We start from the raw sequence: 19,882 nt of genomic DNA on the forward strand, positions 1-19,882 counted from the left end.
TTGTATTACAACAACTTCCTGTTTCTAGGCAAAACATCAAAGTTTGTCAGGCTGCCACAGACACACCCTTCAACGAAACTCAAGATCTTTGCAATTTAACTTTGCTTAAACTGACCAAATATGATGTTGATCTGATTAAATCTCTAAGAGGAGTTCATTAAAGTACAACGTCTGGAAATTACAAAATGTGCAAAAACTTTGCAGAGATAATTCAAAATATCTCACTTCCTGTTGGGGTTTGTTGTAGAATGTTACATGCGTCTACCGAATTTCATTCTTGTACGTGAAACGTAGCGCGAACAGCGCTTAATTATTTTTTTTTTCGTGCCGCTATCGAGCCAATTTGCCACACCTAATTCTGAAACCCATATCAGACGTAAATTTAGTCCCTCAAAAATTTGATATAATACATAAGCAATTGCAATAGGGTCCTCACACCATCGGTGCTCAGGCCCTAACAAGTACTTTCTTTGTAGTGAAATCCTACTGATATGTCACTTGCTTAATAATTTGGAACACATTATATAAAATTATAGTAAATTTGAAGAGTGGACAAAGAACTTAATTCCCACACAATCCTTGAAATTCCTGCATACACACAGTAATATACAATTCAAGTATGCTATGAACAAACTTCTCAAGACACAGAGAACTGAAGTGCCTCCACACACACAATCACAATCACATTTGGTCTTAGTCAGTCAATGTCTCTGCATCACATAATTCATGGCTTTCAGCAGACGGGCCATAAAACCTCTGTCAAAACAGCAATTTCTTATGTGAAGAATCATACACACACACACACACACACACACACACACGACCCAGTTCCAGTGGGGTGGAGCAGCACATGTGTTTGAGTGTAAGTGTGGAGATTTCTACAGCGGACACTGACGCACTCGGACATTTGGGCGCCGGTCACTCCCTCTGCAAACACACACGCGTGCACACACGCACACTTGCCACTCCCTCTGTAAATAAGTGGCGTTTCTGCCCAGACCAACGCCTTGCGAGTGTGCAAACACACATATGTAAGTGGGTCAATAAGGCCGGTGCTTTCCTGTAGATATCTGTCAACATGACCTCCTGCAAAACACCACACCCAACTCTCACACACACGCATATATTACCTCATTAGCACAAACATTACTTCATTCAGCACAGACACACACTTGTCAAGACACACCCAAATATACTAGAGAAACACACACACATACAACAGCCCTCTTGGCACGCATTTTACTTTAAGGAAGTGTACTCATATTACTGCACTTACACCAACACGTACATGTTTTTGTAAATGGCAAAAAGAAGTATTTCAATTCCAGGCAGTTCCCCAGAATCAGATACTAAACACCTTTTAATTGAATACACAAACACAGTCGACATAACTATGGAAGCCTGTTTTCGCCTCAAAAGTAAAAAAAAGAATGTATTTGAGACTTTCTCACAAAAAAATGGCAATTTTGTTTATAGCAATAGCAACTTAATATTGCACAATCTGACTTTATTTATTATTTTAATCTCACAATTACCTTTTTTCCATATGATTTTTTTTAAAAGACCATTGTTTTTGACCCCTAACCATAAAAGTAATCGTGTGCCCTTTATTCCAAGTCTTTTGAAGCCATACAATAGATTAGGAAAATACTAAAATTGTTCTTGTCTGTTATAACATATTTGTATATTCTTCTCTTCTGAGTAGGCTATACCCCAACATAGTTATATGACAAATGTCAAATTGATACAACCAATAGGTGTAATTAAACTTTAAGCATAATTAAACTATTTTAAAATATTTTTGTTTTATTAAATGATCATTATTCAGTGCAATGTTGATTTATTTCAATCAATACAATTTATAAGAATATCTACATATTTTACATTAATTTATTATGAATAAAATAATTCAATGTAAATAAATGAAAATTAAATGAGTGAAAATTCATAAAATGTCCTGCCTTTTAATTTTGGAGGTTATTGGTAATCAAGCATGTGTGGGTAAATGGTAATACATTATATCATGTGAATAACACTGTGAATAATTATTTATTATGAATTATTCAGATTTTTAGAATCCATTTTAAGAATACTTTTCCCATCAACTGGACATATCACTGTATACTGCGTCAAAGAGGCATGCGCACCGGCATGGATGAGCAGCGAATGGCGGAACGAGTGAAGGACAGCAGATGGCGCTGATGGAACAGCAGAAATGTAGGCTGCGTCCGAAACCTGGAAAATGCTGCCTTCGGAGGACACATTTCAAGGCAGAAAGGCACCAAGCACGTCCGAATCTAATGTTAGCTTCACTTCCTGTTTCCTGAGATACCTTCATCTGATCGATTTTTGTATCCTTCGCTGCCTTTGATATCCCACAATCCTATGCGTTGCATTCTGTGACAGTTGAGCTGGGGGGAAAAGATGGCGTACGAAAGTTGCGTTTGCTGGTAAGTTTGTGTGTAAATGTATGTTTTTTACCAACATTTTCCATTTCTGATGTCATTTCTAGCAAGAAATTACTAATGTAGTGATTCAATATTTGTTTAGTTCTCAATAAAGCTCTCTCTATTTTGCTGTTGATCATTAAACTGTTACACTGCCTTAGAAGTCTGTCCGAAATTAGTTTTGTGAGGTGCCTTCATGCACAAACGCTGCCTTACAAGTCATTGTCTGATAAGGCACAGAGGCAACGAGTCAGCTGCCTAGGTTTTCGGACGCAGCCGTAGTCTTTGCCCCAGTCGTTAACAAAGCAGCTGCACTACTTTCTGTTTCTGAACAGTATTTAAATGTTTTAAACAGGCATTCCGATTTTTGTATTTGCAATGGTGTTCATTGCAGCACCAAATTCCTAAATACTTAGACTTAATAGGCAATTTTTTTCAAAGTTAAACATTTTTACATTTTAATCAGGACTACAAAATGCCATAGATATTGTTTGAAAATGTTCTGATTCTTTATTGTTCAGTAATACTTTACAATAAGGCTCCATTAGTTAACATTAGATAATTTAACAAACTGACAATGACAATTTCATTGATGTTATTTAATTGAAACATTTTATAAAAAATAAAAGAAAACTGTATTACTCAATGGACCTGAGCTAACATGAACTAAGAGTAAATTGACAAATTTCAGAGGAAAAAAAGACAAAAAATTAAAACTTAAAATAATTTGACGCACAGTCCTGCAGTGTGGCTTCTCCTACGACAACCGACAAATAAAAAACCAACAGGAGCACCGAACCTGATGACGCAATTAGTGAGATAACAACAAACCACCACTTGCTCCAGACATTCGACACATCGTCATTTTTTTTTCTCAAGAGAAGTCATGATAAAAAAATAATGCTAGAAATAATTTTTGTCTGCTAGCCACCATTTCTATCCCACATGAAAATGCAGCTCAAGTCTCCGAATGTGTCACAGATTGATGATGTAAAACCCCAGATGTAAAACGCACCTTGACTGCCGTACAGTCTGACATTAACAACAACAGTGTGACATGGCTTACAGCGGGGATCATTTTCATACAGTCTGACAAGCAACAGTCATGACTATTATAAATCATACAGTGTGCACCCGGCTTATGTGCACGCCCTTTTATAATTGGGTCTTTAAAATTAAGTAATCATCAAGCTCATGTGAAATAGTACACACCTGTCTTCAACTGAAGTGACACTGTTCAACTCCAAATAAATCTCAGCTCTTCTTTCAAGGTTTTTCTGACATCTTAATTGCATGATACAGTAAGTGTCATGGGCCACAAAGAGCTTATAAAGCATCAAAGGGATCTCATTGTTGAAAGGCTACAAAAAAAAATCCAAGGCATTAGATTGTGACACAATAGTGACATTATCAAGAATATGGCATCCATCCAAAATTTATGAGAAGACAAAAAAAACAGGGAGATTGTAGATTGTTAGGAGTTGCAGCTCTTTCTGACAAGTACTGGTTGCTCCTAACAGTATATGCGACAACCATCTCCCATATTCTCCATCTGCCTAGGCAAAGAGGCAGGGTGGCAAGACAAGCCTTTCTGACAAGACAAAAAAAACAACAAACATCCAAGCCCGGCTAAACTTAGCAAAACCATATATCCAGTTTCCCAAAATCATGTGGAAAATTGTGTTACGGTCTGATGAGACCAATATTTTTTGGACAAACTTTTTGGAGAAAATTGTGAAAAGTATGTTTGCCGCAAAAACGACACAGCACCTCAGCAAAAGAACACCATACCCACGTTATAGCATAGAGGTAGCAGTCTCATTTTTGGTAAGGTGGAGAGAATCACTTTCAGCTTGACAATAATCCAAAAGGGCCACTTCTAAGGGCGTTTTTCACACCTATAGATTGTTTTGTTTAGATCCGAAAAAGGGACTCAATTTGTTACAATGTTGCATTTTCTTCTTGGTTCGGTTCGCTTTCACAGGGCAACACATTTCAAGGCGTACCAAAATGTGCTTATGCACGTCACATGCGAGTACAACTGTCCTCTTATTGGTCAGAGTTTCCTCTGCATCATCCATCAAGATAATTGACAAGTTTGCTCCATGGCTTTATTTGTAACTTTCGAGACACACGCAAACACAATACGAATGTTGCCGTCATTCCGGCTGTTAAATTATATACTGTCAGGGTTCTGTCACTTCAGTCTAGTTTTGCTCTTGGGTTTGTGACAGAAACTGAAACTGCTATATTGTCATGTTTTGGGTGAGCACATGGTTTGTCATGTGTTTCTTTTGTGCCATGTGCTCTCATGTCTATTGTATTGACCCAGCCCCTCTTGTTACCTGATAATTGGTTAATTTGCCCCACTTGTCCTCCCTCATTTATTTCCTTGTTTGCTCCCTATTTAGTCTCCTTGTGTTTGCAGTGCTGTGTTGGTTCGTTGTCTATAGCTGTGTCCCAAAGTGAAGGGGGCGCACTTCGGAGGCCGCATTTGAAGTGTGATTGCGTCACCGCGGCGCAACGAAGGCTGTCCCAATGTGAAGAGCGCGCACTTCGGAGGCCGCATTTAAAGTATGATTGCGTCATAGCAGCACTACGGAGGCTGTCCCAATGTGAAAGCTGCACCTCTGAAGGCCACATTTGAAGTGTGATTGCGTCACAGCGGTGCGACGAAGGCTGCCGCAATTCGAAAGCGACATCAAAATGTACCCTCCGTTTCTCAGGCAAAGGAAGGGTATAGCAGATGGACCCTTCCCAGCATACCTATCCCAGATTTCATAGCACACCTATATTTTCAATACTGAAAAATTATTTTCATCAATAGCCTACTGTCAACACCTTAAATATAGGCTAAATCAAATATGACATCTGTCACTCAAATCTATAAGCCAAAATACAAATCAACGAAAACTGTTGGCTTATAGCTATACTGCAAATGCAAAATGAAGTGTTTTCCTATATGAATGAATGAACGAACGAATGAATGAATGAATTAATAAATTAATGTCGCTCACTGACGACGGTCCATTAACGAAAGTCTCCTTCAAACCCCGACCACAAAGGCTGAATGTTATTCTCTATGCACAGAATTTTTTTAAATATATATTCTTTTTTAAAACAAAGGCCTATACTTATTTTTTTAATGCAAGTTATTTATTAATGTAACAAAGTAATTGCTCCATTGTTCTTTTTTTTGTATGTATAGGCCTAAGTTAAAAAAGAAAATGTTCTATAGCCTATATTTATTATTGTAATGTAAGTTACTTGTAAATTCACCAAAGTAATAGCTTACTATAGCCTACATTTTTTATTTTCGTTATGCAACTTGACATGTGTAGGCTAAATAAGAGAAGTGATTTCTGTACATTTGTTTATTTTTGTAATGCAAGTTATAATTTGTACATTAAACAAATTCTTCAATACATTTATGTTGTGGTAAATTAAAATGTGTAAATGAAAATAAATTGGTAGTATAGGCTATACATTACTTTAAGTACTTTTACAACTGTTTATACACTATAACTTAAGTTTAACATCAGAAAAAAACAGAAATTTAAATTAACAGCTAAAAAAGAAGAAAACATTTGTTTGTACACTTTAATAGAGCTGATGGGGAGACGCTGGTGCTCCTGGACCGCGATGGGCTGTTGTCACACACCTGCTATTGGCCATTTAACGCCGCTCGGTCAGGTGTTGCCAAGTCTGTAATTGGGATACTTTTACACTGTTGCTCTGAGTTGTTTGTAGCCTATAGTCGTCAGGTTTAAGTTGTCTTTACTATAGCAATAGTTATTTCGCCCACCCCTCACGTTTTGCCCGTGATCCCGATTAGCAATTGGAGGGGTTTTGTTGTGCAGACCTGGCAACCCTGTCCCTCGGTTCAGCCTTTGTGCACTTCGAAGGCCCATTCATGTACTTTGAAGGCCTGGCCTGGCCTTCAAAGTGCGCACCATGTATGTATTTTGAAGGCAAGGCCTGGCCTTCAAAAGTGCGCATCCTTCACTCTAGGACACAGCTATTGATTCCTGTCCTTGCTTCATGTTTCCTGGTTCCTTGTGTGTGGTATGTTCTGGTTTTCCCCCTCGTGGGTAGTTTTTGTTTGTTTTGTTTATGTTATCAATAAAGCCCAAATTCTCCTGCACTTGAGTCCTCGCACCTTTCACCCATACCAGTCACGTGACAATATACTACATTTACAAAATACAATTACACAACATTTCAAGGTGAAGAGGAGCTCTTTTGGTTTTCAACTGTGATGTGCTGACTCACAGAAACAGACACTACTGCTATTTATACAGCACATTTCCCGTTATGAATTATAATACCATTTGGTTCGTTGGTCCGTTGGGTCGGATTGCTTTCACACCTCAAGTGAACCATCCCAGAATTTGTTTGCAATCAGGCCGAGACCACCTGGATCAGACCTCAGTCTCGGAGCGATTGTTTTGGTGTGGATCCGAGAACGACTTCCATGTTCACATAACATATGCCTAAACGAACCGAACCAAGGGAGAAAACACACCAGGTTCCGAAACAAATGCTCAGGTGTGAAAGCACCCTAAATCAAAAAAAAATTGTTACTTCTGCAAAGAAACATTAATGTTTTGAATTGCCCAGCCAGAGCCCAGACCTGAATCCGATAGAAAATCTATGGGGGGACCAGAAGAGGGCCGTGCAAAGGAAATGCTCTTGCAATTTAACAGATCTGGAACGTTTTTACAAAGATGTGCCAAGCTCCTAGGCTCCTATCCAAACAGATAATAATAAATAATAAAATCAAAAGGGGTTAACCCCTTTTATAAAATAAAATAATAAAATCAACCCCGGGTAAACTGAATCCTGGGTTATCTTGCTTCAGGTTTCACACTGCTCATAATTTACACAGGGTTAACAATTAATCCTGGGTATTCATAAACTGACGTTTTACATTGTACATTCCTAAACCCTGGGTTAACGTTCTTATTTGCATATTTGCAGAGTCAGTGTCATTGATTGGATGAACGCAACATGCAAACCGTTTACATAAAAGCTCTAGCATTGCGCATCCTCGACTTGTTGACTGTACTATCGAGGTTTTACTGAATGGCTACTTCGGACTATAAAAGGTAAGAATTAAACTTTACTCAAGTCTCTTCTTTACTCAAATTGTAACCAAATTTAACCTGAGGTTAAAAGCGCTGTTTAGAACGACGATAACCTAGGGTTAAGCGCAGTGTGAAAAGCCCTAAAGGGTGCTTTTAGTAGTAGTTCAGGTGTGTGTATACTTATGCAGTTACAGTCCAGGTTTTCCTGAAATTATATTGCATAAAATTATATTTTTTACATTAAATGTGCAAATGTTCTGATATGAGTAATCTGGTATGTTTTGTCTTATCTGATAGAAATTAACTTGTAATAATTACTTCAATGAGCTCATTGTTTATTCCTAAAATGAATACATGATGTTAGCTAACTGCGTGATTTGTATATGTACATTTCTGAAATGCATTACTTGGACACAGTCAGTGATAACATCACACTAAATTGTATACAGCTCTGGAAAAAATTAAGAGACCACTTAACATTGATTTCTCAATGTTAAGTGGTCTCTTAATTTTTTCCAGAGCTAAATATATATATATATATATATATATATATATATATATATATATATATATATATATATATATATATATATATATATATATATATATATATATATATATATATATATATATATATATATATATATATATATATATATATATATATATATATATATATATATATATATCTTAGGGGTGGCACGGTACATGAAAAAAAAAAAAAACATTTGGTTCGCTTGTCTCGATTCGGAGCGTGTGCGTCGCACGGTTTCGACGCATGCGCAATGTATCCTCGTGCCCGTATGTTACCTCAGACAGTGGGTGTCCTTTTCGCGCGAAATAAGAGGTGTGTGTGTGTGTGGACATACAGTAAAATTAAGTAAAAGTGCAGTGCTGCAGATCACGTCACGTGTAGAAATGCAAGTGGGAGAGATAAGGAAGGCTTGCCGGAGTTGGAGGATGCGCCAGCGACGTATAGCAGGCAGGGCAGACCGGGAGCCGCGCGCGCCCGTTGTGCAATCACACACTGGCAGTGTTTGTCTCGCGCAGCTGAACCGCGGCTCGTGTATTGCAAATACAGACAAATATTGTCCATTCTGTCACATTTTACAGTGTTCTCCTCCGACCCCTGTCTGTCTCGTGCTTTGATTTATGATGGGCAGCATATATCTGCTGCAAATGCGACCTTGTTCCCCTATGTCTCATACACACATGCATATAACATGTTGCATATAAGTAGTTCACATGATAAATGTAACTTTTAAAAGTTAAGATAGGCTTCTAGTTTTAATAATTTAAACATGCCTTTGAAGTTCGGGCAAAAACTTCTGGCAGTGTTGTGTTTTCGTGTATTTTTTTTTTCTTTTCACAGCACTGGATGTCATATGGTGATTGTGAAACACACGGAACACTTCATGGTGAAATGTGTTAATCAGGTCAGCTGAATTAGTGCATTGTTCTGATCAAAATTGACATGAATAGCGCCTCAACCCGTGCACGCGCTCATGAAGCTTAAGGAGTTAACATGAAAAATGTTACGCCAATGTGTCGGACTCGGTAGACAGCCAGTTAGGAAACAACTTCTAGCCTACATGATATAACAATTTTTTTAATACTGTATCCTAAATTGTGGATGATTTAGCTATATATCATATGCTGAAGTACATTTCTGGAGTGTTAACGATTAAAAAAAAACAACAACAAGAACCGTACAGAACCGAAAAACAGTGACCCTAAAACCGTGATACGAACCGAACTGTGGGTTTTGTGAACCGTGCCACCCCTAATAATGTTTGTTTTATTTTTGAAAACAACAAAAATCATCTGTTTTCACAGGGGTGTGTAGACTTTTCATATCCACTTTACTTCTTAATTACACACACTTTCAATAGACGGACAAAAATGATAAGAGAGAATATTAAAGGGGTACTTCAGCGCTGGGAAGATGAATGTGTATTTAAACTGTGTCATTTATGCAGTAGAAATGCGAAATTATTTTTGAATTTGGTGCCTTCTAGACTGAGAAAAGACACATGTGGATGAAAGACAACAACTCCCAGAATGCACTAGCTTTGCTGCCCTACGAGGCCACTCCCAAAGCCACGGCTATTGGTTATCAGTTGCCCACCGCGGCACCGCCCCCACTGTCGTTTTTGATATTCATAGTAATAAAATCATTTTGTTCAGTTAGAGAATAGACACTACAATTAAAAACTGAATGTGTCTTTTCAATAAAGTGTGAGTGAGCCGAAAGAAAGTCATGGCACAGACGCAGCAGGAGTCAGATTTCATTCATCACGAGAAGAGCTGAGTAGAGCTGAGGTAAGCGGGGCTGTCATTCTCGGACGTGTCCAGTCTGGCACGTTATCAGATCGCATGTGGAAGCTAAACTTTCATAGGAATTCATTGAATAGTTGAAACACTCACTTTGCTCCGCTCCGTTATGAATGCCCGAGCCAGGCGGCAGTGGCCATGCGTATTTACATTCTGTGAGTGAGATCCCTCCCCTGTGGGCGGGTTGAAAACATGCGGAACTAGCTCCTGTAGTCTCTAGGCTTTGGCCAAAAATCCTCAGATGACGCAAAATGACGATATTTGCATAATCTGAGGATTTTTCCAGAAATAAAATGCATAATTATCTCGTCTCAGGGGGATATGAGGGGAAAAAGAACCATAATTCGAATATACTACCGGGTTTCTACTGATACAAAGCTTAATGCTAATCGCTGAAGTAACCCTTTAAAAACAGCTTTATTTTCTTTCCGAAGATGAACAAAAGTCTTATGGCTATGGAACGACATGAAGACCCTATTAAGTTCTACATTGATGGTCATTCAAACAGATGGGTCATTTTGCACAGAAATAACACACTTGGCCTTTTTAACAAAAGCACTGATTTGTTTAACCCGTGCTTTACATGACCATAACTTGCAGACATTTAAAGGTGCAGTGTGTAAATATTAGCGGCATCTAGTGGTGAGGTAGTGAATTGCAATCACCCACTGCTCACCCCTCCCTTTTGAAGCACATAGAGAAGCTCCGGGGGCCGACACAGGACAAAAATGCTGTTGTCAGAGAGAGCAGAGAGTGACTAGCGCTCTGTAAAGAAGTTTGTCCGTTTAGGGCTACTGTAGAAACATGACGCCGCAAAATGGCGATTTCATTGTAAGGGGACCAGCGGTGTATGTAGATAGAAATGACTCAAAGGTAATAAAACATAACGGAACATTATGTAAGGTCTTTATACACAACTGAAACATGTATATTATATTGCATTTCTGTCACCAGATCCTCATAAATACTACACACTGCACCTTTAATGTTTTGGGCCTAAGAAGTTGAACAACATTGTGGATAATTCATGATAATTTCTCTCATTCACACTCACACACACCTGAGGGGTGTTTTGACACTCGGATCAACATTTAACTGTGAAGTACTGCCAAGACTCTCAAGCTAACAACTTCAAAATAAAATTGATATGCTGTTTTGGCAGTTCAAGAAAGAAAGACAAAACAGGTCAAGGAAAGAAGAAAAGCGAGAACTGACAGAGTCATGTCTGAGTGTGGGGGGAAATAAAGAGAGTCATAATAAAGGTAGTTGTAGTTGTAGGATGTTAGCTGTCAAACTCACCCACATGAGTTCCTTATTGGTCATTAAGAGCAAGAGTGCCACCTGGAGGACACCAACAGTAACCGCAGCATGTAGAGGCACTTGCTGCACTGTACACTGTTAAGTGTAGGTGATATTTTGTATTGATGTAATCTACATGATGTGTTTAAGTAGGGTATTACCTTTGGTGTCCGAGCCCTTCTGTGGTGTGGCGACTCTTAAGAAAATCTGTTGTCTCCAGGAGTGTCTCCGGCTACGTAACGGACTGTCATCCCCAACGACACACATTGCACCAGGACTGGACAGGGCTGCCACGTCACTAGTACACACATACAGAAATACATAAGCATAGGCATCCATTCACAAATATACAAAAACACTGACAGAGTTACAGACTTCTGTCAGAGTAGACATACACATTTCATTTGATTTAAAAAGCCCATTCCACAAGACCAAACCCAATTTCAGATCTGTTTAAATGCAATCCTAGATCAAATCATTACTAGCGATAGGCATTTAGAATCTTAAAAAAAACCAACATACTTTATCAAAAACTTAGTTGCAGAACAAGTACTCGATTAGTTCCTGTGCACATCCTGATTTATTACAAGAAAATGTATTCTTTATTCACTCCAATGAGTCTTTATCCACATCTGCCTATGCGGCAGGTGCAGAAAAAAACAGAGATGGAAGACAGAAAAATGGAAAGATGGATTGGCAGAATGTGAAACAGAGTACCTCTTCCTCTGAGAGTCACAGGTATCATCACTCTCCACTACAGGGGCCAGAAATTTGAGGAAATTTGGAACAGAGGAGGAGGAGTGTAATCTTGCTCTAAAGCCACTCAGCCCTGATGGACTGAGAGATAGAGCGTGAGAAAGAGAGAGAGAGGCCACAGAGTAAAGGAGTGAGACAGAGACACTGAAACCAGCACAAAAGCAAACTCTATCTTGCCCTTGTTGGAGCAGACACACTGGGGTGAATTCACATGTATGCTAAATGTGTGGGCAAAACCCTGTGGTTTATTCATATAATTAATTCATTTTTAATATATTATCATATACTTCCGTAATAATGCTGAAAATTGTTGTTATTGTTAACTTAAACTAAAAATTGTGTTTGTTAATTGAAATAAAGCTGAAATCAAATAAAAGGTTAATATTATATGATAAACTTAAAAATTAAGCTAAATAGAAATAAACAAACAATATAAAAAAGAACTAAAAGTAATAAAAATGCACATTACAAAATTACTAACAAACTAAAAATAAAGTGAAAAATAAAAATATGAAAATATGAAAATAAAAGCAAAATACAAAATAGTAATAAAAAATATAAAATAATACTAAAATAACACTGTAATAATGCTGTTTCTGAATTAAAAACGATGATCCCAGTACTTGGACTTGATTTTATCCACCATGAATTGGCTGGATTGTGGAAAGTCGGTGTTAAACACAATAATAATAATAATAATAATAATAATACATTATTAAATTATGTTGGGAAAATTATTGATTTTCATTTTTAGTTGTTTTTTTTATGTTTAGACAAAATAGTATCACATTTTAATTTTGGGGCCATGTATCGGTTACCAGCCATAACATAAAAATAATAAATGACCAGAATTGTTTTATATTGATGCAACCCTAATCTTTTGGAGAAAGATTATAAAGACATAAACTGATCAATCATTGAAAGTGCACTAAAATAAATAAGGGGTATTTTTACATCATCTTGACTTTGAGTCATTTAAATTTACGTTATTTTTTGGCAAACCTGGCTCTATGCAAATGAGCCTCATTACAGTATGAACCAGATTCAGAAACAACAGCATTTTTTTTCCTGACGCAATTAATGCCCACAGAAAACTGACGGTATATTTTATTTGAAAGGGATTTTAGTATTTTCTATTGATTGAGGCCAATCATGGTAGTCTCCTGTGTCCTCAACAACCTAGCACCCAGAATCAGCCTGTAAGTGAAATTCCCCATTGTGCTTTCACAAACTTTTACACAAAAAATTCAGAGGAAAGAAAGACAATAAAACAATTTTATGGAGAAAAAAAGTACCCTGACCTGTTTGTGAACGACAGTAGAGCAAAGAGACGACACATATACACACACACACACCTCACCTCCGCTTGAGGGGCCGGGTGAAAAGATCATGAGCAAAAGTATGAGGCCTCAATGGCCGCTGACACACAGGAGAGGAAGAGGCCGGAGGGGAGGAAGGACTGATGAAAATACAGAAAGGATGGAAAAGATAAAGGAGGGTGCAGAGGGATACAAAAGCAGAAATGCACCGAATGAAAAAAGTGGAGCGCACAGTGAACTGAATTCACATTACAGACTAAGAAATGTGATGATATAAGAACAGGAAACTTCCACACACCCCACTCCAAAAACACCACCCACAGTAATTGATTGACAAAAGTCTGTCACTGGTGATGACAGACTGCATGAGTCTGTAAACATTTGCATTTAACAAAAGTTGTACATACCGGTGCATGTAAACAAAAATTATATTAAACTTTTAATTATGTTTGAATTATGACTAAGATTGGATGCACAACTAGAAAAAATAACTGCACATTTTTCAGCAATATGTTTGTTGAAGTCTATGCTTCATATAGAACAATATAATATAGATCACACTTTCATTGGTCCTGTTTACACCTGGTCACTTCATGCATTTTTACTGATCGGATAGCAATCCGTTTTGTTAAATCTCTTCCATTTTCACTTGACCACAATTTGTCTCTGCAACACAAAATATAAATCCGATCTTCAATTCCTGCACAATATGCAAATTTAAGTTCAATCAACAAATGCAACAGATATGAGCTGCAATTTATTTATCATCACCTAATTTCAATATCAGAGACCGCAATAGGAGAAAAAGTGGCATTAACACTGGTAAAATAATTTCGTCTGACTCTCACTACTTTTAATGAAGATGATTGTTTGTTGAGCTTCAGGATGGAACGGTGAACTTTCATTTTTATTTTGCGGCAGTTTGTGCGTTGGAGAGATACTGCAGCGGGTCATATTGCAGTAGCGCTGTCATACAGTATGCAGTGTTCGGCATGTTACTTGTTACTTATAACTAAAAGTAATTAGTTATAGTTACTAGTTACTTCTTACAAATAGTAACTGAGTTAGTAACTGAGTTACATCATTATAAAAGTAACTAATTACCAGGGAAAGTAACTACTGTGTTACTTTTTTTTTTTCAAATGTTCAAATATGTCAAATAACTTGGATGCCCCCAATATTAAATATGTTAAATGAATGAATTGAACTAAATAGAATAAATTATTATTATAACACATTGTACATTAATGTACACTTTTGTAATGTTGCGGTGGGACAATGTGAGAGACACCTATCAAATTCAATACATTATTGTACATATTATCAGTAGGCCTACTATAGTGTAAATATAGTGTAGTGGAGCTCACATTATCACCTGGGTTTTGTGATAATTTGATAATTTGTGGTAGTATAGTTTTTGATAGTTTTGTGGCATGTGATAATTTGAGGTGCTTCATTAGATTAGAATTACTTGCCACTGACGTGGAGAGACTCTTTCTTCCTGGACATAAGTTCCACGTTACGTAAACATTCTTACCTTTCACCTCAACGAGGGAAAAGTAGCGCTTATACTTCCAGTTTGCGAAAGCTACCTTTGAAGTCGTTGGACTTGCCATCGCTCTGACGCTCTTGGTGTGTGTGACTGTGCATATGCATGTGTGTGCGTGTCATAGGTGTGTGTGTGAACTCAACCTATCAACCTCAACCTTGTCTCCCACCCACCAATCATCATCAGTTATGTGTACCACCCCACCCAACACGCATGGCATGTACGCCCGCACACACACGCACCAACCAACCAGAAAAAAAAAAAAACGTTGCAGGTCCGACTGACAGAGAGCCTGTTCGGATGAAAACCGTTTCAGTGAGCTCAATTATAGTAATGCCGCATTTTATTCTCAGTAACGCTAACGGCGTTGTAACGGGAGAAACAGTAATTCGTTTGATTACTCGTTACTGAAAAAAATTATTCCGTTAGTAACGCCGTTTATCTATAACGCCGTTATTCCCATCACTGACAGTATGTGACTACCAAGAACCGGTAGCCTATAACACACTCTCACACATTTTTTTTTAATAATCATTTTGGGAGGTGTAAAAATGTACAGATGCATTTACACTTGTCCAGTTTTGTCTAGAATGCATCTCAAAAAACCTCCTGAAATGCTGAAATGTGATCGGATTTAAATCAGTCTTGAATGCGCTTCAGGGGGCATTTACACCTAGTCTTTTCACGATCAGATAGCCATCCGATCAGAGAAAGCGCATGAAGTGACCAGGTTTAAACAGGCCTATTGATGTTTTATTAATTCCTGAAGGGAACTTAAAAAGCATGGTATAATACAAACTTTATGAAAAAAAATCAGATCTGCATTAACACTAGTAGCTGCTCTTCCACATAATTCACTGCCTGTTCCCCTCATTAAAGTTCAAAGGGAAGTATAGTCAGATATCACCAGAATAAAATAAGCGATCCCCCCGAACCAACATGGTACTAAATGAAAAGACAGAAAATGTATGTTTAAAGATGCAGTGTGTAGTATTTATGAAGACCTATTGACAGAAATGCAATATAATATTCATAACTATGTTGTCAGTGGTGTATAAAGACCTTACATAATAAACCGTTATGTTTTTATTACAGCGCGGGTAAAGAAAAAAAAACAGTATCGGCTTATCAAGACTACATAAAATCGTTTTAGCTGTAAAAATCCAGTTCGGAAATCTGTACTATGTTGATTATATAGTTATCAGTTTTTAAATAAGTTTTCATTTTAATTGATTTTACTTGATCATTGCATCGCATATCGAATATTGCATTATTTAACAAGTTATCGCTTATCGCATTTTTCTTAAATATCATTCCACAGACATAAACTAAACGTATGTGCAGTAATCAAAAGAATCAGCAAACACACACACACACACACACACACACACACACACACACACACACACTGTCTCACTTGCTCTGGTGTGGGGAGTCTGTGCTGACGGAGTAGTGTCGGACCAGTTTGGGCTTGGTGGCGGCAGTAGGTTGTAGAGGGGGGAGACTTGGCTCAGAAGATGACAGCATGGGAGAGTGACTAATTGTGCTTGCGCGTCTCCTGAAACCCTGAGGCGGGCTCTCAGGATCCTCCTGACCTCTCGCTGAGCCTTCTAGACGCTTCAGATCCCCTGTGGAATTGTGAGAGCGGAGTGGACTGGAGGTTAGGAGAGAGCAGAGGGGCTCCTCCAGTGATGTTTCCTTAAAAAACATAATAGAAAATGTCAACAACTCTGATGGAACAAATCATTCTTCAAACAAAAAAGCTTTTTTTAAAGGCTTTTTAAAAGACATCTTATATAACAAATAGTTCTAGCTCTAAAAATCACAAAATCAAATCTAAAGTTAAAGTTACGGTAAAACCGTAAACAGCTAACAGTATCGCTAATGAAAAATAATGGACATCTTTTTTTTGGAAGAAATATTATCAGCACTTATAAATTAGCTTATTTATTGTACATTGGGTGTTTCTGCAATTCTGTCATAATTTACTCACCCTCATGACGTTGCAAAACCTGCATGCATTTTCTTTTTGTTCTGCTGAACACAAAAGAAGATATTTTGAAGAATGATGATAACCAAACAATGCTGGTTCCCAATGACTTCCATTATATTTTTTTCCATACGGTGGAAGTCAATGGGAAACAAAACTGTTTAGTTATCAACATACTTCAAAATATCTTCTCTTGTTTTCCACAGAAGAAAGTCATACTGGTATGGAACAACACGAGGGTGAGTAATAGTACACAGAATTTTTGTTTTTTGGGTGAACTATCCCTTTAAGTATGGTGTCAGTAAGATTTTTTTAATTATAAAGAAATAATAATTGTATCCAGAAAAGATTCAATAAATTGATCAAAAATGAAATTAAAGCCATTAATAATGTTTTCTACTTTTTATTTAGCAAAGAATCCTGAAAAAAATGTTTACAGCTACAGTTTCCACAAAAATATTAAGCAGCGCACCAAATCAGCATATTAAAATGATTTCTGAAGGATCATGTGACAAGACTGGAGTAGTGATGCTGGAAATTCAGCTTTGAATAAATGAATGACATGAATAAATTATATTGTAAAATGTAATAATATTTCACAAAGTTACTGTTTTTACAGTTTTTTTTCCCATATATTCAAGTCATGAAACAAGGATTGCAAATTGGATCTATTTCTGCTCTTTTGCTAAATTAAATGGCCAAATAGTAATATATGTTTGGCTAATTTTACATTCTCAAAAAAATCATCACAAATTTATTATGAATATTCAAAATATTGTCCAGTCCTAAATGACAGAAAATATATTGATGATGTGCGTGTTGTTCAGACCTGATATGTGCTGTTCAGTGTGGTAGAGCTGGAGGAGTTGCTCTCTCCTTCACTGTTCTCTCTCTGGGATTTGGACTTACTGCTGCCCTATTACATGGAGACACATTTTTTCCCATAAGTTATATTTATATAGATAAACGGTATTATAGTTAAGTTCTTTTGTTCATTTGGACCAACTAAAGCTGCAGCACAAATTGTGCTACATGCTCTAAGTCCCATACAAGGCTTGCATTACTTGAATGTTAGATGCACATAAAAACAGTAGAGGGGGCCAAAATGTTCAAAATGCGTAAAATGTTTGCGTACCTTCCAAATCCCCTCCAGTGATTCAGTGAGGGACCTTTTTGCTCTAGTCTTGAACTCTTCAAGACGCACACGACTAGAACTCACGCTGCTTTCAGCATTCACAGCAACCTCCTGGAAGTCCAACACATTCATGTATACAGTATTGTATAGGAACAGGCATCCACACCCAATTCTCCCAAGATCCCAGGGTTCATATTTCCGTAAGGATCTTTATGAATTAAATGGAGGTGTACCTTTTTTGTTTGTCCGTTGTGTGTGTGTGTCTTTTGTCTGCCCTCATATAGTCGTCTTAGACATGACACAACCATCTCATTCTCTTCCTGATCTGACTTAGGCCTGGCTTTCTGTTCAAATACACAAACAAATGTGTTATTTCTCCAAATTTACACAAGGTGGCATCAGCGATCTTACAAAACACACTCACGGTCAATGGGAAATGTGACAAACAGAGAGCAGAAAGAATTTACACAAGGAATTACTCATTTATTACACCATTTACACTAATTTCAGCTAGTCTGAGCATTTTAAGGTGATCAAAACTTTCACATATATAAAAGTTATGTGAAAACAGGGGCATATTTAAGTGAATTATATTATATTAGCAATATTGTTAAGACAACTTCCTGTTTGTTCCACCCTCAAAGCTGATATTAAATTTAAACCATTATCTAAAAGTAAAGTAGAAAAACAGTTAATGCTTTGGTCCATTCATCAGGTTGATAAACGTTCAGGTTGATTGAGGTTTCAGGATGCTAGACTAGTGGACTAACCGGTTTAATTTATACCAGTCACACCCTCTGAACAACAACAAAAAAGAAAAAACACACATTCCTTGAAAGCCACACTTAAAGGATTTGACACACACTGCTAATCCAGAGAACCGGGGAGCTAAAGCGTATTTGTGTAGTGTTATAGTGGTTTTAAAATTGAAATAACTCACCATGGTGCTCTCAAACACAGCTGCCTGCTCCTGATTATCCAGACCTGCCAAATGCTTCTGCAGTTCCAGCTTAGCTTTGGATGGATGTAGACCTGCACATAAACAGTGTCATGCCATGCACAAAGTATGCACTGTTGCAGCCAGCAGAACTCTAAAATGAAATCTGGGAGCCGAAAATCTGTTGGAACCTCCTAATTCATGTTCAGAATAAACATGTTTTTCATTATTTTGCCATAATTAACCCAAATTTAATTCCAAACCGGTATGATTTTTTTTCTTCAGTGGAACACAAAAGGGCATACTGTATGTTTTTATTTTTTATTATTCTGACAGTTTTTTTCCATAAAATGTAAGCATATAGTGACCAGGCACCCAGAAAGGGCAAAAAAGCATCATAAGAACTTGAAGTACTATAAAGATATTATATACAGATTATGTATGACTTTTTTAGCTTCCTGAAGCTGAATGGCAACATGCTACACTGCCGTAGATTTTTTTTCTTTAAAATAAATTAATATTTTTATTCAGCAAGGACACATTCAAATTGATCAAAAGTGACGGTAAAGACTTACACATTGTAACAAAAAATATATTACAAATAAATGCTGTTCTTTTGAACTTTCTTTTCATCAAAGAATCCTGAAAAAATGTTTCTTTCACAAATTATTACGTTTTCAACACTGATAATAATAAATGATACTTGAGCACCAAGTCATAATATTAGAATGATTTGGATCATGTGACACTGAAGACTAGAGTAAAGATGCTAAAAATTCAGCTTTGCCATTACATTTTAAAATATATTCAATAGAAAAGTTATTTTAAGTCATAATTTATAATATTACTGTCTTAACTGTGTTTTTGATCACATCAATGCAGCCTTGGGGGGGGGGGGGGGGGGGGGGGGGGTTGATAGTAGAATTTTATTTTTTGGATGGACTATCCCTTTGGTGAACAGGGAAGAGGGAACTAATAAATCGGTCCCAAAAACATTTTAGAGTCTGCACTAGAAGTTTTGTTATTCTG

The 19,882-nt window shown here is 37.2% G+C and overlaps 1 protein-coding gene across 10 annotated transcripts in view; it reads right to left on the reverse strand.

The window, feature by feature from the left end:
- Window positions 1-19,882, reverse strand: part of tbc1d1 (TBC1 (tre-2/USP6, BUB2, cdc16) domain family, member 1) — an 87,321-nt gene that overhangs the window by 24,979 nt on the left and 42,460 nt on the right. For 6 of the 10 annotated variants that reach the window (XM_079813601.1, XM_079813606.1, XM_079813603.1 and 3 more), the window contains 8 exons: window positions 18,857-18,948; window positions 18,150-18,260; window positions 17,917-18,027; window positions 17,611-17,697; window positions 16,209-16,489; window positions 13,284-13,382; window positions 11,885-12,004; window positions 11,329-11,465 (listed from right to left, as the gene is read on the reverse strand). In XM_079813601.1, coding sequence (XP_079669727.1) covers window positions 11,329-11,465; window positions 11,885-12,004; window positions 13,284-13,382; window positions 16,209-16,489; window positions 17,611-17,697; window positions 17,917-18,027; window positions 18,150-18,260; window positions 18,857-18,948 — 1,038 coding nt within the window. The remainder of the gene's footprint in view (window positions 1-11,328; window positions 11,466-11,884; window positions 12,005-13,283; window positions 13,383-16,208; window positions 16,490-17,610; window positions 17,698-17,916; window positions 18,028-18,149; window positions 18,261-18,856; window positions 18,949-19,882) is intronic. The other 4 variants (XM_079813604.1, XM_079813605.1, XM_079813610.1 and 1 more) reach the window with 1 other exon arrangement.

This window comes from Gobio gobio, assembly GCF_949357685.1.
Source record: "Gobio gobio genome assembly, chromosome: 3".
Classification (NCBI taxonomy): domain Eukaryota; kingdom Metazoa; phylum Chordata; class Actinopteri; order Cypriniformes; family Gobionidae; genus Gobio; species Gobio gobio.